The sequence below is a fragment of the Ambystoma mexicanum genome, chromosome 3q, assembly GCF_040938575.1.
Source record: "Ambystoma mexicanum isolate Mex_15411 chromosome 3q, UKY_AmexF1_1, whole genome shotgun sequence".
Classification (NCBI taxonomy): Eukaryota; Metazoa; Chordata; class Amphibia; order Caudata; family Ambystomatidae; genus Ambystoma; species Ambystoma mexicanum.
This window is the reverse complement of record NC_090926.1, coordinates 761,086,725-761,109,164: the sequence shown is the minus strand read 5'-3', so window position 1 is coordinate 761,109,164 and position 22,440 is coordinate 761,086,725. Positions and strand designations below refer to the sequence as shown.

General features: G+C 43.9%; 1 protein-coding gene across 5 annotated transcripts in view; it reads left to right on the top strand.

The window, feature by feature from the left end:
• ITGB4 (integrin subunit beta 4) overlaps positions 1–22,440 on the top strand; it is a 436,088-nt gene that overhangs the window by 345,643 nt on the left and 68,005 nt on the right. For all 5 annotated transcript variants that reach the window (XM_069654756.1, XM_069654757.1, XM_069654755.1 and 2 more), the window contains exon 30: positions 4,426–4,563. In XM_069654756.1, the coding sequence (XP_069510857.1) occupies positions 4,426–4,563 (138 nt within the window). The remainder of the gene's footprint in view (positions 1–4,425; positions 4,564–22,440) is intronic.

Sequence of the window (22,440 nt, the reverse complement as noted above, 5' to 3'; positions counted from 1 at the left end):
GGATGTTAAATTGTCTCCCTCTGTACTAAACTGTAAATTATGTAAATTATGTATGATAAATATGTAAAATATGAATGTATATAGTGTTGTCTAGCATTACCCCAATTATGGTTTTCCACATCCTTCCATACTTCAGTCTTATCCGGAGGGCACTCACCATACTGTTCTCTGTACAGCACCTCATATTGAAGATATAATGGCTTCTAAGCTCCTACGCCCACTTCCAAGGCGCTCTCCAACATTCCTATATATTCCAACTGTTAATGTAACACTTACCCTACCTCACTCTCAAAGCCTGGAAGAAAAAAGTTTTAAAACGCTCTCTTGGCCTCTAAACCACGCCTTCCTATTGCTGACACCTACATCAACACTTCCTCCAGGCAGGCTACCAGTGACATCCTTTTTCTGTCCCCTCCCCGGACTTATGGACTCCCCATTTCATCACAACCATCTCCCTATTTTCCTCTTCACCCCTTAATGGTGGCACTAGATGGAAAGTACTCTTGGCACACTTCTCATCCTCCAGGTGCATCATTATGTCTATCACAACGGCACGGTCATGGCCCAGGGTTCTCAACCTAATCTACTCCTTCTGGATCAGCGCCTGCCGTCTCTCATTCATTCCTCCCTTCTCTTGCCACTCCTCCTTCCTCCCCCACCTGTTCACCACCACCGACTAGAGTACCATACCCCTGTATCCCTCCTCAAAAAACTTTGAAGGCTGGTAACCAGCTCCACTTAGCTACTTTGAATGCTCGTTCTACTGTTAAACTCTCCTCCGATATCTGTCTCCTTTTTGAAGATTTTGACCTGACGTCCTCTCCCTTACTGAAAAGTGTTTCAATGCCAGCTGTATCACTGCTCTTGACACTCTCCTTCCAAAGCTCCTCTCCAAACCCAGGCCCAATCGGTCTGGAGGTGGAGCGGTCCTGATATTCCCAGAGTGGGTCCCTGCTTCTATCACACCCACTCAATCCTACTCCTGCTTTGAAGTCCTCGTCTGTAGGCTTGCTGTCTCTTCTACCCTCTCTCTTACCCTTGCCTCCACCAATCGCCCCCCTGGCCTGGGCTCTCTCTTCCTCTGTGAATGGGCCAACCTCACCTCTTCTCTTTATTTATTTATTTAAATTTATATAGCGCGCAAGTAACCCATGGGCATTGAGGCGCTGTTACTTGCAAGAGCTTAGTTACAGGCAAAGAGGCATTCATCAGTACATTATGTATTCAACAGGCATAGAGCTGCTGTTTTGGTTGGTACAGTTGGTCATTAAAAACAGTTTATGCACTGGAACATAGGAGATGTATTCAACTGGTGCAAGGAATCTTATGTGAATAAGATGGTTTATTTATTTAATTCTCTATTGACCTCTATGTCTCAACTCATCCTCAGAGATTTCAATATCCACCTTGACTCTCCTGAATCAGCCACTTCACTGTTCTGTGTCCTCTGCGACTCACTCTCTCTTACTAATCTTCCTTCCAGTACGACCCACTCAGCTGGAGAAACTCTGGATACCTTAATCTCTGGAGACATTCCTATCTCTAACCCGCTCACTACCCCATTTTCCTTGTCTGACCATTCTCTCCTCTCGCTTGGGGCCCCTCGGCTCCCTGGCCAAGCCCCCTCCTGCACTGCCAGCCTCCTTTGCCGCCATTCAACCTATGAAGTGAGTGTCAGTCGCTGCGTTTGCTCCCACTTTCATCCCCCCTCCTAACGCTGCTATTGACTCTGCCACTGACTCTGTATTTGCTAACCAACACCTCTCCATCTCTAATACCCTCGACATGCTTGCCCCTGTCATGAGGATCCGCCTGAAGCCTGCCTCCAAGCACAACGGCTGCTATGACACCGGTCTAGCTTCTCGGAAACGTATGTGCAGGGTTGCTGAACGGAAGTTGCAGATGTCGGGTACATCTGCTGACAAACTGGCCTGTCACCTGCTCCAAAGGCAATATCGTTTCTCCATCCACTTCAAGAAGAGGGCCCACATTCAAGCCAGCATCTCTGGAGCCACTAACAACATGGACAAACTTTTCAGAATCTGCGAGGAACTCGCCAATCCAACTGCAGTCTCTACCTCGCCCCTTCCTTCCCAGTCTCTCTGCACTGCACTGTTCTCCCATTTCACATCTAAAACAGAGGACATCCTGTCCTCATTCTCCTCCACCCCTATCTCTACTCCCCCTTCTGCTCTCTTTCTGCTCTCTTTCCTCCCTTGGCCCCCATCCCTCCGCACTCTCCTCCTTTTTGCCCATAGCACCCGATGAGGTCTGTAATGTTGTCCGCTCCCCTGCTCTTCCAGAACTATTAAGGACAATATCTCCTCTCTCGCCCCGGCTCTAGCTGATTTCTGTAACCACTCCTTCGCCACTGGCTCTTTCCCTCTACCCCGCAAGCACTCCCTTGTGCACCCTCTCCTAAAAAAGCCATCTGCTGACCCCTCCTGCCCAGATAACTATCGCCTTATCTCTACCTCCCCCTTCCTGGGCAAACTCTTAGAGAAGTTGGTCTAGCCCTAACTGATCCAACATACTGAACTTGCTGGTTGTCTCCATGACCATCAATCTGGATTTTCGGCATCCAGAGGCACGGAAATTGCTCTCCTGAACACCCGTGAAGATCTGCTCACTAATCTTGATGCCAACGGTTTTGCTGTTCTCATTCTCCTAGATCTCTCCACGGCCTTTGACACATTAAGCCATTCTATCCTCCTAAAACGGCTCTACGATACCATCAACATCATGGACTGGGCACTGGATTAGCTGACCTCCTTCCGAACTAACCATCCTTCCAAATTGCATCTGGGCCCTTTCTCCTGCTCCATCTCACTCTCTACCTGTGGCATTCCCCAGGGCTCTATCCTATCGCTGTGGCTTTTCAGTATATACCTCGCCCCTCTTGCCCACCTGATATCCTTCTCTCCTCATTTCCAATGTTCCGCTGATGACACATAACTTTCCCTCAAACTTCCCGCTACTACCTCCTCTTCCTCCTCTCTCATTCCTGATTGTCTGACCGCTATTCAGGCATGTTGCGTGGCTAATGTTCTCTGTCTTAATGCCATTAAGACCGAGATCCTCCTTATTGGGATACCTGCACCCAGTTTTCCTCCTGCCCTCTGGCTGCCATCCTTGGTACATCTACGCTCACCATCTAGTGAGGCCAAAATCTTGGGGTCATCTTCAACTCCTCTCTCTCCTTAACCCCTCACATCTTGGACCTTGCCAAGAAGGCCCACTTTCAGATTCACCTCCTCAGAGGCATTCTCCATTTCCTCATCTTCACCAGAAGCTCAATGTCTCCAGAGAGCTGGTCCTCTATAGGCTTTACTACTGCAACAGCCTCTTCCTCAATCTGCCCCTTTTTTCCCTTCTCCCCTTCAACTAATCCAGAATAGGGCTACAAGACTTATCCTTGGGCTTAAGCCCAGGGTCTGTATCTCTCCAGCCCTACAATCTCTCCACTTGCTCCCGGTGGCCGCAAGGATCAAATTCAAGACCCTCTGCATCACCCACAAGGCTTTCTGGGGCCTGGGACCCTGCTATATCCAACTTTCTCTCCCTAAATACCTGCCTGCTAGAGCTCTCAGCTCTTCTCGCTCCAACTCTCTGCTGATCAAACGCTTCTCCAAGCAGAGAGTAGGGGTGGGGGGGGGGGGGGGGTAGATTTCTCTCCTATGCAGGTGCCGTCCTCTGGAACAGCCTCCCTGCCCACTCCGCCTTGATCCGGATCTCCTTAAGATCTGGAAGCTTCTCAAGACCTTCCGTTTCGCCTCCTCCTTCTCTCTCCCCCTCCCCTGCTAGTCTCCTCCTGCCGCTGCAACTGGTTGCCTGTGTCCTTTATGAGTCTCGACGGGGTCAGGCCCTGCTTCGACCATTCCCCCCCTGCATCCCTGCCTACCTGCAATTGCCCTTGGGCCCTCTTTCCTGATTAGCCTTCTGAGGCTGGTCCACCCCTCCACCCTTGCAGTCTTTGACCCCTACCCCTGGCTCCCCCAGGCACTTGCCCTCCTGGGCACCCTTTAGCATTTGCCCCTCCTCTTGGGCCCCCTCCCGCCAGCACTTATCCCTTCACTCTCACCCTATCCCTCCCTCTCGCCTTGATCTGCCCCCCCTATACCCATGCACTTCCTGACACTACACTTGCACAATCCGAATATCCGAATGTCACAAGGCCAAGTAGGACCGTCATTGTTGTTTTTCTCCTCTCTTTCCCCACTTCTCGTCTTTTGTCTTGTGACGCCTGGAAACACTTTCTGCTGTATAGGCGCCATATAAATGTCCAATAAATAAATACATACATAAATACTCCACTAGCTGTTTGTTGTAAAGTGCTTGGCTGCCGCTTGGAAGAGCTATCTCCTTGCTATGTGAAATAGCCCAATGCAACCCAAGAGAGTAACCTCTGTCTTTTTCTGTACCCAGTTCCCAGTGAGCCAGGCCGGCTGGCCTTCACCGTGGTGTCATCTACTGTTACACAGCTTAGTTGGGCTGAGCCTGCTGAGACCAATGGAGATATCACAGCCTACGAGGTGTCCTATGGCCTGGTCAACGAAGACAACAGTAAGTGCCGCTTCTGGGGTTTCTGCAGGGGAAATAAATTGATAATCACAAAAAGGCCAATTAGGTAAAGGTAGTGGTAGGGCTGCACTGGTGGCAGGGCTCACTGGCCCTTTCACTGCCACAGTGTCACAATTAAAATTAATCTCTCTCTGTGCTACTGCCACAGGCATGCCACATACACCTCCAGCACACCTGTCAGTGTCCCACTACCAATAGACACCAACTACTAGCACCTCTCACTGTCCCACCAGTACAAATACACAGCATCATATTGTGAACCATCTGTTGCAGTGTCACTGGTACAAACATGCCCACCTCTCTCCCGCAATCATATCACAACTCACTGTTCACTGTTCCACTGGTACAAATGTATCAACGCTAAGCACGTCTCCCTCCGCTAAGCCTGTCTCCCTCCAACAACCATACCGCAACTCACCATCCCTCTGGTATAAACTTGACAATCTAAAAAAATGGATAACACACTAAGCACACCCTATTGTGGATAATCTTATTACGTATTAGTCGTATACATTTTATCAAGAGATTGTAACAAATGTTGGGTTAAGTCAAGGTGCAGGGAGAGGTGCTCAGCCTTGGTACCTAGGCTGGAGATAAAGGACAAAAAGAGAATGTTTTCCAAATAGGAAAGCTTCGTCCCCTGCACACTATCTAGAAGGCCAGAGCCTAATGGTAATTAGAGAGTTAGGTGGCATATAGGACAGGTTACCACCCTTAATTAACAAAGATGTACAAACTTTTTAGGTATTTTAAATATATTCAGAATCTGACCAAAGAATTCAATTTAACAATTTCAAAGATATATTCAAAAACAATACAATTTATCATTCATACAAAGTAGTTGGCCCAATGCGTTTCGAGTTGCAAAGACTCTTCATCAGGAGCATGTTTTCTTTATCTATAACATTTCTATAAAGAAAAGAAACATTTTTAATGTAAACAATGTATTAAATTAAAATTTTCTACTCAAAAAAAGCAATCTTCAAAAAACAACTCAATTTTGAAGGCATCTCAGAATTACAGAATGTCACCCAATTTCCTAAATTGTAAACTGTGCAGTACATAGTTTTTATGGACTTCATAATGTAGAAATTCCCTTATCCAGAGGTACCCTGCCTTTAGATGTATTTATTTCTATGGCTTGTGCATAGTTAAGGCTTCCTAATCTATAACCATCAGGTGAAAGTCTCAGTGTCCTAATTATTTATCTCGCTGGTGCATGAAAATCACCAATCAAGGCTGCTGAACTTAAATGCGCTAAGCCTTATTAATACCAACACAAGGTTAGGTTAGTAGAACATGTCATAACAAGTGATTAAGTTACATAATCCCCTAGGGATCTGCTTATGTATATAATAAGCTGTTATAAAATCTCACCGCTTTAAAAATAGCCAAGGAAGATGCAATATCTTGAATGGCCATTGATGGTGTTTGACTTGTGGTTGCTTAACGCTTGAAACTCTCCAAGTCATGAATAAATGAAAAGCGCTGTTAAGCAACCACAAGTCAAACATCATCAATGGCCACTCAAGATATTCCATCTTCCTTGGCTATTTTTAAAGCGGTAAGATTTTATAACAGCTTATTATATACATAAGCAGATCCCTAGGGGATTATGTAACTTAATCACTTGTTATGACATGTTCTACTAACCTAACCTTCTGTTGGTATTAATAAGGCTTAGCACATTTAAGTTCATCAGCCTTGATTGGTGATTTTCATGCACCAGCGAGATAAATAATTAGGACACTGAGACTTTCACCTGATGGTTATAGATTAGGAAGCCTTAACTATGCACAAGCCATAGAAATAAATACATCTAAAGGCAGGGTACCTCTGGATAAGGGAATTTCTACATTATGAAGTTCTTAAAAACTATGTACTGCACAGTTTACAACTCAGGAAATTGGGTGACATTCTGTAATTCTGAGATGCCTTCAAAATTGAGTTGTTTTTTGAAGATTGCTTTTTTGAGTAGAAAAGTTTCATTTAATAGATTGTTTACATTAAAAATGTTTCTTTTCTTTATAGAAATGTTATAGATAAAGAAAACATGGCCCTGATGAAGAGTCTTTGCAACTCGAAACGCGTTGGGCCAACTATTTTGTATGAATAATAAATTGTATTGTTTTTGAATATATCTTTGAAATTGTTAAATTGAATTCTTTGGTCAGATTCCGAATATATTTAAGAAACCTAAAAAGTTTGTACATCTTTGTTAATTAAGGGTGGTAACCAGTCTTACATGCCACCTAACTCTCTAATTACCATTAGGCTCTGGCCTTCTAGATAGTGTGCAGGGGACGAAGCTTTCCTATTTGGAAAACATTCTCTTTTTATAAACTTGCCAACCCAAAGCCCATCTCGCTGTTTCAATGGTACAACTATGAAATCTCCCAGGATATATCATTTTTCCACTGGTACAAACATGACAACTCACAACCCATCTTTCAGTGTCTGACTACCATACCATATCAATTCATAAGCCATCTCATTTTGTTTACATTTACATTTCATTTATTTCAGTTATTTAGCACTTTCACCAAAGCTCTACTCCAAGTAGGACACCGTTCAGGAAATTATAATGGCAACAAGCACAAAACATTGTCAGACATTTCCTAGGACAAGCAATATAAAGAAAGGGATGTTTCTGAGCTCTGCGAAGGAAGCTGGTGTGGTGACTGTGCACACAATAGAAGAAGGATACGGGTTCCAGATTCTAGGGCAAATACAGAAAAGCAGGATGAGTGGCACAAGGGGCCGAGGTTAAAAGGACCAAGAAGGTGTGCCATTGAATGAGGGTAGAATGATTAAGGGGAAAGAGGACCTTGGTACAGGCAAGACAAGACATGATGAATTGACGATGGAAAGAAAGAAGGCGCCAGCAAAGTTCACCTAAGCAGGGCATAATACGTGATGAGGGGGCGAGTTCCAAGTTTATGCAAATTGAGAATGTAACAATCCATTGCATAGAGTGCAGCACAAGACCAAGAAGCAAACAGCAACAATCGTCAAAGGGAGACAATATCAAAAAAGGAATGAGGGGTTTTGTAGTTTAGAATTTAACGACCAGAGCCTATGATTGTTAATTTGTTGAAATTCCCACATAGAATACACAGCCGAGGAATGCTGAGAGGAGGGTTAAGATAATACCTAAACTACAAGCAGAAGAAGAAAGGGACAGATGTATGAGTCGTCATAAAATAGTAGGGGCAGAGAAAATGCATATGGTTTGGAAGGAGGAATATTTCTGTTTTATTTGAACAATGGTATTAAAGTGTAGAGGTGGACTTCCGGCGCGGTGGGCGTCCACGAAGTCCGCGCACTGAGACAGCTTCTCCAGGCCTGACCAGAGCGCCCCCCCCCCCGCGGGCCCCACTTGTTGGCAGGGACCCCATGCTTCCCTGTGACACCGGAGCCCCCAGTGAGTGAGGCGAGGGCTCCCGGCCCCAAAAGAAAACCCAGCTGCAGGTGCCATAGCTTGCAGTCCCCTAGCACGGTCCAATTGGCAGGCCACGGCCGCATTGCTTGGATTCTCGTGGGGACCTGGCGTACCACCCCCTGCCCCCTCTGCACTGAATGTTGTGTGCTGTGCTGGCACAGCACGAGACCTTGCTGTCACCTGAGCGCTTGGGTGGAGGAATGCGCACTGCTTGGGCTGGGAGGCTGTGGGATGGGGGCCTGCGCTGGAGCACCCCGCCTCACTGGAGGCATAATCATGCAGCCCTGCCTGCTCCGTAAGCAGAGAACAGTGGAGCGCTTCCACACACAGGTTGTTGCAGCACTGGAGTGTTTGAGCTGGTAGATGGTGTGATGGCACGTGCACTACGGGAGACCGGGGTCACATGACATGGGTGGGGAGTTAAGAAAATAAAGGAATGACTGGAAGTGGAAACAGTCTGGGTTTATGCAGCCTACTGACGTGTCACATATTTCTCTGCTGCGCTGCGCTGTGAGCTTGTGGCTGGAGCAGGCCTACCCCTGCTGGCACAGCCTCAAGCACCACCGGAATCCGGCCCCTGCGCAGGACAGAACACTGGTGATGAGGACGAGCCGACCGCACGTGCCGAACCACGCGATCGCAGCAAGAACATTGTCTGCGTTCCACGCAGTCTCCGCGCATCCATCATAACATGTGGAGGTGAAGGGGGATGCTGAATTTTTTTTATTTTTTTTATTTTTTTATTTTTTTATAGTTTGATTTACAAACTTTTTAAAACAGTAGCTTTCTCGTTGTAGTTTCTTATTTTTTTTTGTATTTTCAAACAGCAATTTCATTACAATTCTTTAGAAGTTCATCTAGAAAGTCAATGACTCGACAAGTCAACATCACATTTTTTCCACCAAGCATACGAAACCACCAGTCTTCCATGTTTAGATTTCTTGGGGCATAATTTCCTAAGTGAGTGGATCTTTGTCGATTTATGTTCACGCATTCAATTATAAGATGTTTAATGGACTCAACTTCGCCCTTACAAAATCTGCATAGATTGTCGGTCGTTTCGTTGTCGTGTATCCTGAATAGAAGTTCTTTTGTCCTCAAAATGTTTAGCCGCAATCTCATGAATGAGTCTCGATGATATCTTGATGGAAATTGTTTTAGGTACCTGGATAGTAAGTCAAGACAATTTGCAACTGGGCCCAAGTATAGTGCAGAGTCCAAGTTGTTATATTGTTCTAGGTTTAAAATCCATTGCCATTGTTTTATCTTCTTTTTTGCATTTTGCGGCTGATGTATTAGCATTTCCAAGGATGTGTTTGCGTGAGACATAATCTCAACGAGTTTTACTTGCCATTCGTTTATCAGGCAATTCGAACATTTTTTGTCATTATTTTGAAAGATGTTGTACGCCGGTTCCGGGGAACTTAGCTTCATTTTCCTAAGTAAAGACAAAGATTTCCATATAACAATTCCTTGCAGGGAATTTAGAGCAAGTTCATTTCTGATCTTAATAATTGATACATATTTGGGTAGCCTTAAAACCTTTCTCCAGAATTTGGCTTCCACGTACGGCCATATTCTATGGTTTAAGTTCCAAGCTGCTTCAACGCCGTAAGTTAATGCTGGTATGACTTTCAGTTGGTAAAATTCCCATACTGGTTGCATCGTGAATTTGCCGTATAGTCTATGCAATTTTGTTGCTTGATGAGCAAATGTTATTGTTCTATGAATTAAATCTTTAGACCACTCCCATTCTCTTATAGAAGTGTTAAATGGAATTCCCAGGTATCGTATTTCATTAGTGATTTCCAGCTTTTCGGCTCCAATTGACCAGGTAAAGTTTCTGTTTCTTTGTCCTGATATTGAGCCAAAAGACATGACTTTGGTCTTTGTAGCATTAATGCACAATTTATTTTTGATCATGTACTTATTTAACGCTGCTAGAAGCCTTAAAAGACCGATCTGGGTTTGGTCGGCAAGGGCTATGTCATCGGCATAGGTGACTCCTCTTATTTCATTGCCGTTTATTTTCGGAGGAAAACAGTTTACTTGATTTAGAGTAAGTGGGATATCAGCAATAAACAACTTGAATAAGAGCGCAGCAAGTGGGCAACCCTGTTTCACACCTGTATTTGTCTCTATGGGAGTTGTTAAGTCGCCTTGCTGATTCAACCGTACTCTAATTGAGGTATTTGTGTGAAGGGCAATTATGGGTTGTAGAATTTCTTCTGGACAGGACCAGCTCCTTAATTTCTTCCATAATAGGTCTCGATTAATGGAATCAAATGCTTGACGCATATCAACAAATGCCAGATGTAGGTTCTTTTTTTGTTTTAGTGCATCGAGCTTTAGTATATTCAGGATCACGAGATTTACTTCTGTCCCGACTCCTTTAGTAAATCCAGTTTGTCGGTGGTCTAGACAGTTTGATTGTACCGCCCAGTTTGCTAGCTTCTGTTGTGAAAAGGAAGCCATTATTTTGCCAATCGTGTCCATCAACGCGATTGGCCGATAGTTATTTGGATCTTCACGAAGGCCTTTTTTGTAGATCGGCACTATAATTGCCGTGGTCCACGATTGTGGCAAGATTCTTCTTTTAGTAATTTGCTTGAATAGAATCTCGATGAAAGATGACCATTCTAGCCTATTCTTTTTTAACATTATATTACTAATGCCATCCGGGCCTGCTGCTCTTGAATTTTTCAACTTTCCGATTTTTGTGGCTATGTCGTCAAATTCTTCGGTTGTATCCCATTTCGCTTGTGAAACAAGATTGCCAATTCGGCTGCTTTCTTCTTTGACGAAAAAAAGCTTGGCAAAGTGTTTTTTCCAAGTAGCCTCAGCTATCCCATTTGATAGCATTGCCTTCTGTGATGGAATTTCGTTATTTAAAATTTCCCAAGTTCTTCTTGAATTTTGGGTCAAAATTAATTTTAGCATCAGGGCACCTCGTTCTTGGTCTCTCATTGATGCAAAGGTTTTTTTCCAGTTTCGAAATCTTTGTTTCCTTTTTTTTATTTTTGAAGTCGTTGATGCATCAGGGTTTTTCTTCAACTTTCTCAGGTCTTTCTGTAGTAACTTTTTTTCGTTACAAATCGTGGCACTCCACGTATGTCTATGTTCTACATTATTGTTTTTTAAGCCACCCTGAGGAGAATGAAATTGCATCAGCAAAGGAGTGTAATTGACCTGTGAGTCTGAGTCGACATCATTAATTCGTATTAAGTTTGTGATACTTGTAATCTGTTTTTTATTTATTCTTAAACGATTTCCAGCTTTGTTTATTGCCAGAATCTCCCCCGACATCTTTTTTGCGTTGTTTTGTTCCATTAAACAGTGCAACACTAGTGCGTCGTGGTCGCTTCTAGTCATGGGGGTTATAACTAAGTCTTTGACTTGGTCCCACAGATTCGAGGAAACCCAAATATAGTCCAGGGTTTTATGGAGACCTGTATTGTGCCAGGTAGAACGAGGTGGAAAGTCACTAATAACATTACCATTTGTCAAGACACAGTTGCGCTCTTCCATTGCTTGAGTCCAGCTTTTGCATCTCGTCGAAACAGTTTGCTTTGTTTTCCAGCTTTCATTTGATTGCGTTGTTGTATCAATTAATTCGGCGAGATTTAAGTCACCACAGATTATAAACTTAAAATCAGTATATGCCAGCTGACCTTGATCAATTAAGGTCGTTACTGATTTAATAAAGTTTTTTGTGGAGATCTTAGCTGGATTCCAGTATACATTAATGATTAGCATGTATTTTGGTTTCCTTACTGCGTGGTTCTTCAATAGTAGTAGTGTGCCTTGGACAAAGGGGTTTGGATTTGTTGATTGAATCCACTCCCAGCCCCTTCCTTGTTTGATCATAGTGATTAGCCCTGAGAACGGTCTCCCTAGGCTGTTTTTAACTGCCTTGTTTACTAGGATCAGATAGCCGTCTCTCATAGGTGCCTCTCGCAGCCACGTTTCTTGTAAACATATGATCAAATTTGCATCCAAATCGAGGGAAAACTCGTTAAAAAGGTGAACGAACCCCCTAGTGTTCCAAGATATTACTGTTGTCAAATCCTTCTTGGTATCAATTCATTGCTAGGCTGACATTCTATTTGATCGACGTTCGGGAGTACCCACTCTTCTTGTGGAAACATCTTTGCCTATTTGGTCGCTGATATTTGTGAAGGATTTCATTGTTGCTCTGAGTTTTTGTCTTGCAAGGTCTTTGTCCCGTTTCTTCGAATGCGAGTTATACATGTCGTTTGTAGGACTTTTTAATGCAAGTTCTTCCGATTTTACCTCAAAACCGAAGAATAACAGTTCTTCAGTAGCCGCAAGTATAGCCTGTCGTACTGCGTGAGATTTAATATGTAATAGTACTATATCAGTACTAGTCTCCGAGACATATTCGACTATTTTGATGTCGTCTGTGGTTATAGTCCGCAGCGCTGGAACACTCTGTAGTAGCATCAAGATATTTTTCCGGTTCAAATTTATTGAGTCATTGTCTGCAAGCACATTTTCAACTCGCAGTTTGCCCAGGGTACCGTGCTCCACTTTTGTTGTTTCTGTACTCCTGATTTTGTCAGTTTTAGCTCTTTGCGCAGCTGTATATTTTGGATTTAAATTCGCGCTATTATGTACTGACATGACGGCGGTATTAGCCAATGGTTTTTGCTTAGCTCGGTGATCGATGCCATCATTACTTTTACATCTTATAGGCTTTGCCAACTCGATATACTTCTGATCGCCCTTTATTTGTGATCTCGAAGCCTGATTCGTGCTTGAGGACTCGTCTTGTTTTCTTTTCCAATTTATTTTTGATGGTTGGATAACACGCTCAAACGATTCAGCTGTATTTTCACTCTTGTTTGGGTCGTTATTGAATGACAACGTTTGATTTAGATCATCAACCGAACTGACTGAATACGTAGATAGATCTTCAAGATCAATTGATGCTTCTGCAGCATGAGTTGAGCTGCATCCTGATTCTCTCCGGGCTCGTTTTTTTGGATTGCCTTTTTCAGGCACAGGCCGATCGTTCGTATCGTTTGATGGTTGTTGCTTTTTCTTTGCCTTAAATGTTAATTTTTGAGTCTCACGATCAAATAAGCCAGGTCTAGTAGGTGTAGTTAAGTTTCTTATAAATTTTCTAGAGCTGGTAGTTTGCTTTTTAGCATCTGCCTTTTTGTTGTTTGAATTCTTCTTTCCAATTTTAGCCTTATTTGCTTTTGTTTCATTACTAGATAGAAATTGAATCGTTTTTGCTGGGCCTTTGAATATGTCAAATGTTGAGAGGGGTTTTTGGCTGTTTCCCTCCACAGCAGAATCGCCAGTTGGTGGAGTCGCTAGGGCCGCCGATGCTGGCCTTTGTTGAATTTGGCTCGTTGTGTGATGAGATGATAAGGGTGGAGCGTTGATCTCGGACATACTCGGCAAAATGGGCTCGTTTTGGTCCTCTGTTGCTAGCTTTGGATCATTGTCTCTTTTGCCTATCACATCGCAGTTCAAGTCTGCTGGGAGGTCAATTTTAGACAGTGTTTCAGTTGTTTTATTTGCCAATTTTTCCTTTTTTGAGCCTCGGTTTTGTGAAGGCGGCACAGTATTGAATTGCGAAGTGGGTGGTTTTGCTCCTTTAGGACTTGAAATTTCAATCTTTTCCCTGTGCCGCAACCATTTCATACATTCCATTACTGCCTCCATCAATACTACTTTCTCGTGGTTCTCTCTCATTGTAAGGTCACATAACCTTGATTGCCACGCAATTGTGTGTTCTGCTTCCTTTTCCATGCGTGTTGCAAGTTGAGTATAAGCGCTTTCCATTTTGTTTATTTTCTCAGTTAGATTAGATAAAATGGAACTTTGTGTCGTTATACCATCATTAAGTGTTTCATATAACTTTGTAAATGGGATAAGAGCCAAGGAAGTAGCAGCTAAGACGTTGTTATGGATTTGTATCGCTGCTGCTGTCGATATGTTTGGGTTGGAGGATTCCTTTGGTTTGCCATCAAGGGAGGCTGTGCCACATTGGTCTATTTTTTTTACAGGTGTATCACCATTTAGGGACTTCTCTAATGCACTTGTGCCTTGCTTTGTTTTTGTGATGGGCTTTGTAGCGTGCAGAGGCGGGCCCTTGCTTTTTTGGCAAAGGGACGATGAACTTCGTCTATCAGAAAGTGTTGAAGTACTGTTTTCTAGACTTACTGGAATGTCTGAGGCCCAGTCGCCTAGGCTGGTGCGTTTTTCCTTTTTATTTAACTTCCGATATGCTTCCGATAGTTTATCTTTCATTAACTCGAAATCTTCTTTCATTTTGCTCATTAAACGCGTTTCTCGTTCGGCTTCTGCGTAAGACAAATCATACGTGCATTCTTGTCTGGGAGCAAGTCCAGGTTTTAACACGTGAAGACTAGAATCAACTGCGTGTAAGGGGCTCGGAGTTGTCACGAGCAGCGCAGTTTGCACCGGATCTATTTTGTCGGTAAGGTCAACCACATTATCGTATGTTGTATTTGCTGGAGAGGCGAACTTGCTTTCATAGTCTTTTTTCCATTTCAATTTTGCTAGGGACATCTTGGCAAGCCGCTCCGTCGTGCTTATGCTAGATGCCGATTTCGACGTTGTTGTTGTTGTGTTCAAGGAAGCAATCATTTCGCCATTTTCTAAATTAGAGAAGTCGAGTTTCTTCATATAGGCTATATTAGAATCGGAAGCATATTGTGTTTGCTTAACCTCACTTTCTGCAGCCGCCAATTCAATGGTTTTCTCTACCATCGGAAAGTTCATATTTATAAGTCTCGTGGGAGACAAGGCAGCTGACACTTCAGCCAAATCACTATCAGATTCGTCTAATGAGGGGCGCGCAACAAGTACACTTTGGTGCAGGGCGGGCATGTCTTGGTTTCTTGACATGTCAACACACGCAGCGCTGCAATAAATGTTTTTATTTTGCGCTGATGCTAAAGCTGTTTGCATCGATTTTGGTGGCCTCTGCTGTGAGGGCATGTTTTTTCCATCATATGTTGTCAGTTTGTCTGGGACAAGCCTATGGCCATTCTGGTCATTTGAATCAATTGCTATTTTAGCAAGTGCCCAGTTGTTTATACGGGCAATCACTAATGTCGAAAGGCGTTGAATCTTGTCGTTGGTGTGTGAGGTAGTTAGCACGCCCCTCGCCGCTTGCGTTCTCACGCCTGGTACATCTACTGGCTGAACAGTTGATAACTGTGCAGCCTCACTACTTATCGATGTGACTGCAAGTGTGTGTTTGCTGGATTGACTTGGAGTATCGTTCGAGCAATGTGCAGGTGAGCAGTTTATGTTTATATTTGTTTTTGTGGTTCCGGAGGCACTCGTTGTTTGGCATTGCATTTGCAGGGATGAAGACCCATTTTTGTTACTTTGAGGGGTCGGTGAAGCTAAAGGCACCATTGTCATATCAGGTAGAGGAGACTCTGGATTTTTCCCCCGGTTTATCTTTGCTTTTAAACGGGTCTGGGGGCCAGAATCTTGCATAACACTTACCTCTCCTCTCCTGTCCTCGTCTGCAGACTGCAGACTGAACTCTGCCGAACTCCGCGCGCGCTCCGCGCTCTTCTGAGGTTTTTAAAGGTACTTGGGCTTACTTTCCTTAAAGTCCCACTAGCACCATTTGTTTTCTGAAGAAAAAAACAACGTAGCTGCAGCTCCTCTCGCCACCTCTCGCTACCTCGCTTTCTGCAGACTGAACTCTGCCGAACTCAGGGGGACGCTGAATTAGAACATGGCGCATCACCTGGAAGATTCTAATTTCAGCGTAGTCATTCCAGCAAACAGATACAACGCTCCAGTAAACGGCCTGGCCACAACAACGACCGGTGTTCAATGCCACTTGCCCTCATTCACTCGCAACGGCATTACAGCCCCATTGAACATAAAAAGAGGCCCTTTTTTCTATGAACACAGGCCACTCCATGGGCGCATCCACCCCGGGGCAGTCATAAGCCCAGCTATCACTATCGAATCTAAGCCCTAAAATCGTCCTGAGAACACACGCCACCGCGGGTGCCAAAACTTGGCCCAGATTAGACCTCAGTACATAAGGGAGCCCCAGCGAGCACACGCCTGCACGTGCTCACGTACGCACCTACTGGCGGGACGCACGAACAAAACTTACACCAAGTGCCCAACATGTCGAGTGCAAATGCCAGCCCAGCAAGGGCAGAGAACAGCAACACAGACAGAAGGAGCAACGTATTCAGGCCGGACACGCAGGAAGCACCACTAACCATGCTCATGGGGCCCTTTGACCCTTTCTCAACAGGTGCATCACTGAGGAAAAGAAAAAGTGCACATTCCTCCTACTCAAAATCGGAGCAGCGGCATTGCGGCTTTTCAACACGCTTCCCAACAACGGAGCAGCCGACAACTTCAACAAAGCCAAGCTGGCCCTCACCAGGAAATTTAAACCGGATCTCAACCCAGACTATGAGAGATTTCATTTCTGCATGGCCAGACAACGAGAAAAAGAAACCATAGACAATTTTCATGCAAGGCTGTGAGAATTAGCTGTAGGGTGCGAATACCCATAGTTTTTGAAGATGTTGGTGGGGCGATTTCTGAGTTTTTTCTAACTTATCCGATGGGACAGATGGGATGCATTTAAGGCCTACTTAAGGGGCATTTTTAATTCCAAGGCCACAGTGGCAAATCGGCTTAGTCGGGAGCACACTACAAGGCTTATAGGGCAGTTGAAGGAAAGGGAGGTGGAGTACAGGGAAAAGGGGGCGCGCAAAGCCATTCGGGCCTTGCAGACAGGTGAATATGCTCCAATCCTCTAAGGCTGAATTTAGCATGTTACAGGTCAAGCAGAAATATTTTGAGGAGGGGAACAAGGCCGGAAGGATCCTGGCCTGGAAGTTAAAACAGAAAGCGATATCTGGTGGGATAGCCAGTATAAGGGACAGTTCGGGCAGGCTCCTGCATAACAACCTAGAATTGCTAGGAGAGTTTGACTCCCTCTACAAGCACTTGTATACCTCTGAACATCCCAACCAGTCGGCTATAGAAGGTTTTTTAATCATTGCACCATGGCCCGTCTGACCCCTGAACAACGGGATTGTCTGGAGAAGGGTATCAGTAAGGAGATGATCCTGCAGGCGATTTCATCCCTTAGTGTTGGGAAGGCCCCTGAGCTTGATGGCCTAATAACATCCTTTTTACAGAAAATCTCTGGGGGTACCTCTTAGAACACCTTCATACGCTGTCTAAGGGGATGTTTGCACAGGGTGCCTCGTCTCACACTATGGGCAAGAGGATATCTCTTATTGCAATAAAGATCCCACCTCATGCTCACTTTAAGCCTAGTTTCCAGCTGGCCTACGATGGTATGACATTCTCCAACCAGAGGGCCGGAGCTGTGAGCTCTTGACACACTTATTTGACTGCAACCAGATCCATTCCTTTGAATCCTGCAAGGATACCTTTCGGGTGAAGACGGAGGACAGGTTCCAATACTCCCAGCTACACCACTGGGCGATGCATTCTAGTAACTGGTTACCCTCTACCCGGGCTCTTAATGGGTTTGATATTCTCTCCAGATTCCACTAGGGGCTTCATGTCCATCCTCTACTCTTGCCTAGGTGGGGGATGAAGAGTGTTTTCTCCCAAAATACGCAGGGGCATGGCAAAAGGACCTAGGTGGTGAGCTTTCCCCAGACAATTGTAAAGGGGTCTTGAAGGGTCTTAGGAGAGCTACTAGAAGTGTCATGTATGCTGATCGCAGGTTCAAGTTTCTGGGGAGGGGGTCACTTTGGGAAGGGAAATGTCAGTGATCTGTGTTGGAGGGGTTGTGGGAATCCTGGAATATACATTCATATTTGGTGGTCGTGGGGTGCTCACCACTATTAATCATATTATGGACTCCTCTTTTCTGCTAGACCTGGAGGTCTGCCCGCTGGGGGTTCTTTGGGGGGACTCAGGGGCGGGCTTCCAACATTGAGATACTGCATACCATGCTCCTTGTGGCAAAGGTAGTTATAGCTTCCTTCTGCAGATCGGAAAAGTTTCCTAATGAAGAAGACTGGTGGGCTCACCTGTGGTCTATGCTAGCGGTAGAAAAGGTTGTGGTTTGTGCTGACAATGAGACCTAGTCCTTCTTTCGGAGGTGGGGAGCATTCTTGAACTATGCAAGGATTCATAACAAAGACTTTATCTGCCCGGCATGCTGGAGAACGATGGGCCTTCTTGAATGTCCCTAGTGTGGGGACTTGTTGCAGAGGGCACAACAGACTCTCTTGGGGGAAGCTCGTTTTGAGTGCCGCTGTTGGACTTGTATTTTTATTTATTTATTTACTTGTTATGCGCCCACAGGCAACAAGGTGCAGGAGACAAAGATTAACAGCTACAAATCCCAAACCAGCATAGATGTATATAAACAATAAAGTCTTTAGGTGTTTCCGAAAGGTAAGCAAGTTTCTATCCACACACAGGTCCATAGGGAGCTTGTTCCAAGCCAGTGTAGCTTCTGCCGTAAATGTACGTCCATTGCCTCTGGCTCACTTGCTCCTAGGACAGACCAAGAGCATCGAGTCACTGGACCAGGTGACAAGCTGAGTCTTGTGGAGCTATACAGTCTTTTAAATATGCTGGTGCTTATCCATACAGGCATTTATGTATAATAACATTTACCTTAAAGTAAATTCTGGCCTCCACCGGGAGCCAATGTACCTCCCTTTTATGTACCGAAATAGGATCCCGCCTCGGTACGTCTTTTACAATACACACTGCATCATTTTGTAATGTCTGAAGCTTTTTGATACAGCTTTTACTAGCTCCAGTCAATAGCGTGCTGCAATAGTCGAGCCTAGGCAGTATAATGGCTCGGACCAACACAGTGCAGTAGGCCAGGGAGACATACGGCTTCACTAGTGTGAGCAGTCTCAGATGATATTGAAATGTATTAACTACACTGTTAACATGAACCTCTGCACTCAAAGATGATTAAAAAATCACCCCCAGAGTCTTAACATTGGGTGCTATCTTAATGTAATGATGGTCTATGGTAAAGCCAACGTACCGGGCATCTAGCATCTAGCTTAGTTCGTGCTTGTGAAGATCCAAAGATGTTAAGGCAGAGTCCATTTGCCACCATCCAATTTTGGATTGACTCATACATTTGGGGAATGCTCTCAACGTCTTTCTCATAGTCTCCACTCAGCTCTATAATGAGCTCAGCATCATAAGGCATTATGGCTGAAACGCACTCCCAATTTGTCCAAAAGATCACAAAGAGGGCGACAATATATATTAAAGAGGGCCGGAGAAAGACATGCAGCCTATGGCACTCCACAAGTGATCAGCTCAGGCTTTAGAACAATTATTACCCCAAACTATTCTCGCCTTCCTGTTCTCGAGAAAGGATCTGATCCAGTCAATCGTTCCTTCAGAGCACCTCCCTTGGCCTCCAAGCCTTATGCAAAGTTTCTCATGGTCAACAAAATCGAAGGCTACTGATAGATCCAGCAACATCAGCAGCTCCGATTTTCTCTTGTCCATGACATTTAGCATTTTGGATTACAGATCCAACAGTGCGTTTTCGTACCATGGAATGATCTAAAAACGGACTGGCTGGAATGTAGAATCTCAATATTTTTTTAGATGTTTCTGTAACTGTATGGTGGCCCATTTTTCTATTGTTTTTAACAAGAAAGGGACATTTGTTATAGGTCTCAAGTTGCTAAACACTTTATAGTATTGGGCAGGTTTTTTTTTATCAAGGGGGTGACTATCACGTTTTTTATAAGATCTGGGGCCTGATTATCTGCAAACGTAGCATTGCCAAAACAAACTGAGATTGGAATTAAAAAGCATGTTTCAGGAAAATTTTGGATGGGATGCATCACCAAAACAAGTTGTAGGACGCATTTTCTTGAGAACTTTTGCCATTAGATTCTTCGATATACCTTTATAAGAAAAGGAAGGTATGTTTGAATGCGGGGAGTCACCAGTAGCTATAGGCGCAAAATATAATGACATGTTGGTTAAGTTATCAGCAATATTCGCCTGTGCTGTTCTAATTTTATCGGCAAAAGCCTTCTGAACTGCTTCACAGTCCTCATTAGTTGGGTCGAACTGGTTTAATTGGTCTCTAGGCTTCTCTAAATTACTAAGAATTAGTTATTTGTGTATTAAAAGAATTTTGTTTTGTCACGTGAATCTCATTTCGATATAGTATTTTCTTGTTTCTGTGCTTTATCCCAGTTTCTTTCACAGCTCTCCTTTATTCTTGCTTGCGTGCAGTGAGCGCAGATGTGTACCATTTCTGACCATTGGCCCTTTCTCTAATAGACTTAGACCTCAAAGGCATCACATGGTCCAGTAATTTGGTTAATTAATTCTCATATTCTAGTGCCAGGGTGTGTGAAGAGTCGCCATCCAAAGTGGAGTCCATAAGTCCAATAAGGCAGCATTCCAGGTCCTCTGGTTGAATGTTATTAAAGTTCCTGCTAGTAACTTTTTTAAGGATATTCTTTTCTTGTACTAAAATAGTAGTAAACGAAAATTGGAATGTCACGAAAAAATGATTGGACCAGACACAAGGTCTGGTATCCAATGTACTTAACAGTAGATTCGTAATTACGACCCAAGCTAACACATTGCCCAATTTATGAGTTGGCTCCTTATTAAGGTTGGCAAAATGATTGTTCTGTGTCCTGAGGGTTTCCCAGACATCTATTGAAATCCCCCAGTATAATTGTTGAACTATTGGGTTTGCTTAATGATGCTACTAAAATAGTTGAAATCTCTTCAAGGAAAAATGGCATTTTGTTAGCGGGTGGTATATAAGGATAATATTCATGCAGTTGTTTGGGGTGGATGTGGTTTTTAGTAACATACTTTCACAGCCCTCGCAGGTTATGGGTGCTTGAAAGAAACCCAATTCTTGCCTGACCATGATTGTCACCCCGCCCTCCCCTACTATGCTCTCTATTTTGTCACAAATATGTGTATCCATCCGGAGTGGCTAAGTCTATATGAGAACCACTAGAGCCTCTTAACCAATGTCGATTTGCTGATCCTAGATATAATCTTGAATATCCATGGCATGTTTATCTAACAAATGTGTATTGACTAGTGAAATGTTCACAATCCGGCCCTCAGAACTGCCCAGTTTCTCTAACCCCCCTGAGATGAATGGTAGAGAAGAAGTTATGATTGTTTCAGATATATGTACATCTGTACCCTGTGGGCTGTCGATCAACGGGCTATCACCCGGGGGGCTTTCTTAAAGCTTGATTGTCGGCGTATCTATTATATTTGTATGTACATGATTGCCTTGATCAATCGCCCCAACATAATCACCTTGTTTCTGTATATGGACATCATTTTTTACATGTAGTTCTGGGCTATGTATAGCAACAAAAGGCAAAATGGGGTCAATGTTAAGGATTCTGTATTTGTTGATAATAGTCTGTCTCTGCATTTTGTGGGTAGCTAGTAGCGCTTCAAGCTGAGGGAACATATGAAAAAAGTTACCTAGGCAAGAAAAATGGTTTAAGGAATGAGCCAAGTCAGTCGAGATGCTTCCCCCACAATCAACAGTCCATACTCAGCGGGCAGCGTCGGCGTGTAACGCACAGACTCACGCAGACTGGCACCGCCCTGATGCGCTGGCACTGACGCGCCTGACCAGACGCTAAATAGGACTAAGGAACTACAGTAGTCCAGGGACTTGTAGTTCCTTGGATTACGAGCAGTGCAGTTTGCTAATTTACACAAACAGAATTACTTTCCTAGAGCAATTTTAAAAGATGGATGCCGGTTAAAAACCTTAAACAATAAGCGGTTGGAGGATATCTCACAATATTCAGTACTAATAAAAAATTCAGGAGCAACATGAATGAAATCCATAGATATAAATTGACTGGTGCAAATGTTATGGTGTACTCTCGCTCATTGCACCATAGTTGTAACTCTGGGGTTGGGGGAGAGACTTCGTTTCTATTTCCTTTGATTTATCTTAGTAGCTGTATTTGCTGCTCTTACCGAAACTTCCCGGGTTGGTGGGAGCTTCACTGCTGCCGTAATATATACAACTTGTTGCTTGAGTTTTCATTGTTAAAATATCAATAAAAACGATTTCAAACCAAAATAAAGTTTAAAGGTGAGATGTCATCCAGAAATTGATTGTGAAACGGTGCCATGACATGTAGTGCTATAGGAACACAAGTGAACACTGATTTGACCATTTTCTTTATAAACATGATAGGGCAAACCAAAAGAACAGATAACAGCATATAAATGGGTTGAACAAATAGAAGTACAAAAAGGCACCAGTACAAAGACTTTTGAGGCTTGGTAAAGAAAGAGAATGGAAGTAGGATGAGTAGTTAGCCCAAGAATCAAAGTAAGAAAGACCCAAGAAATTTAATAAAATAACCTAA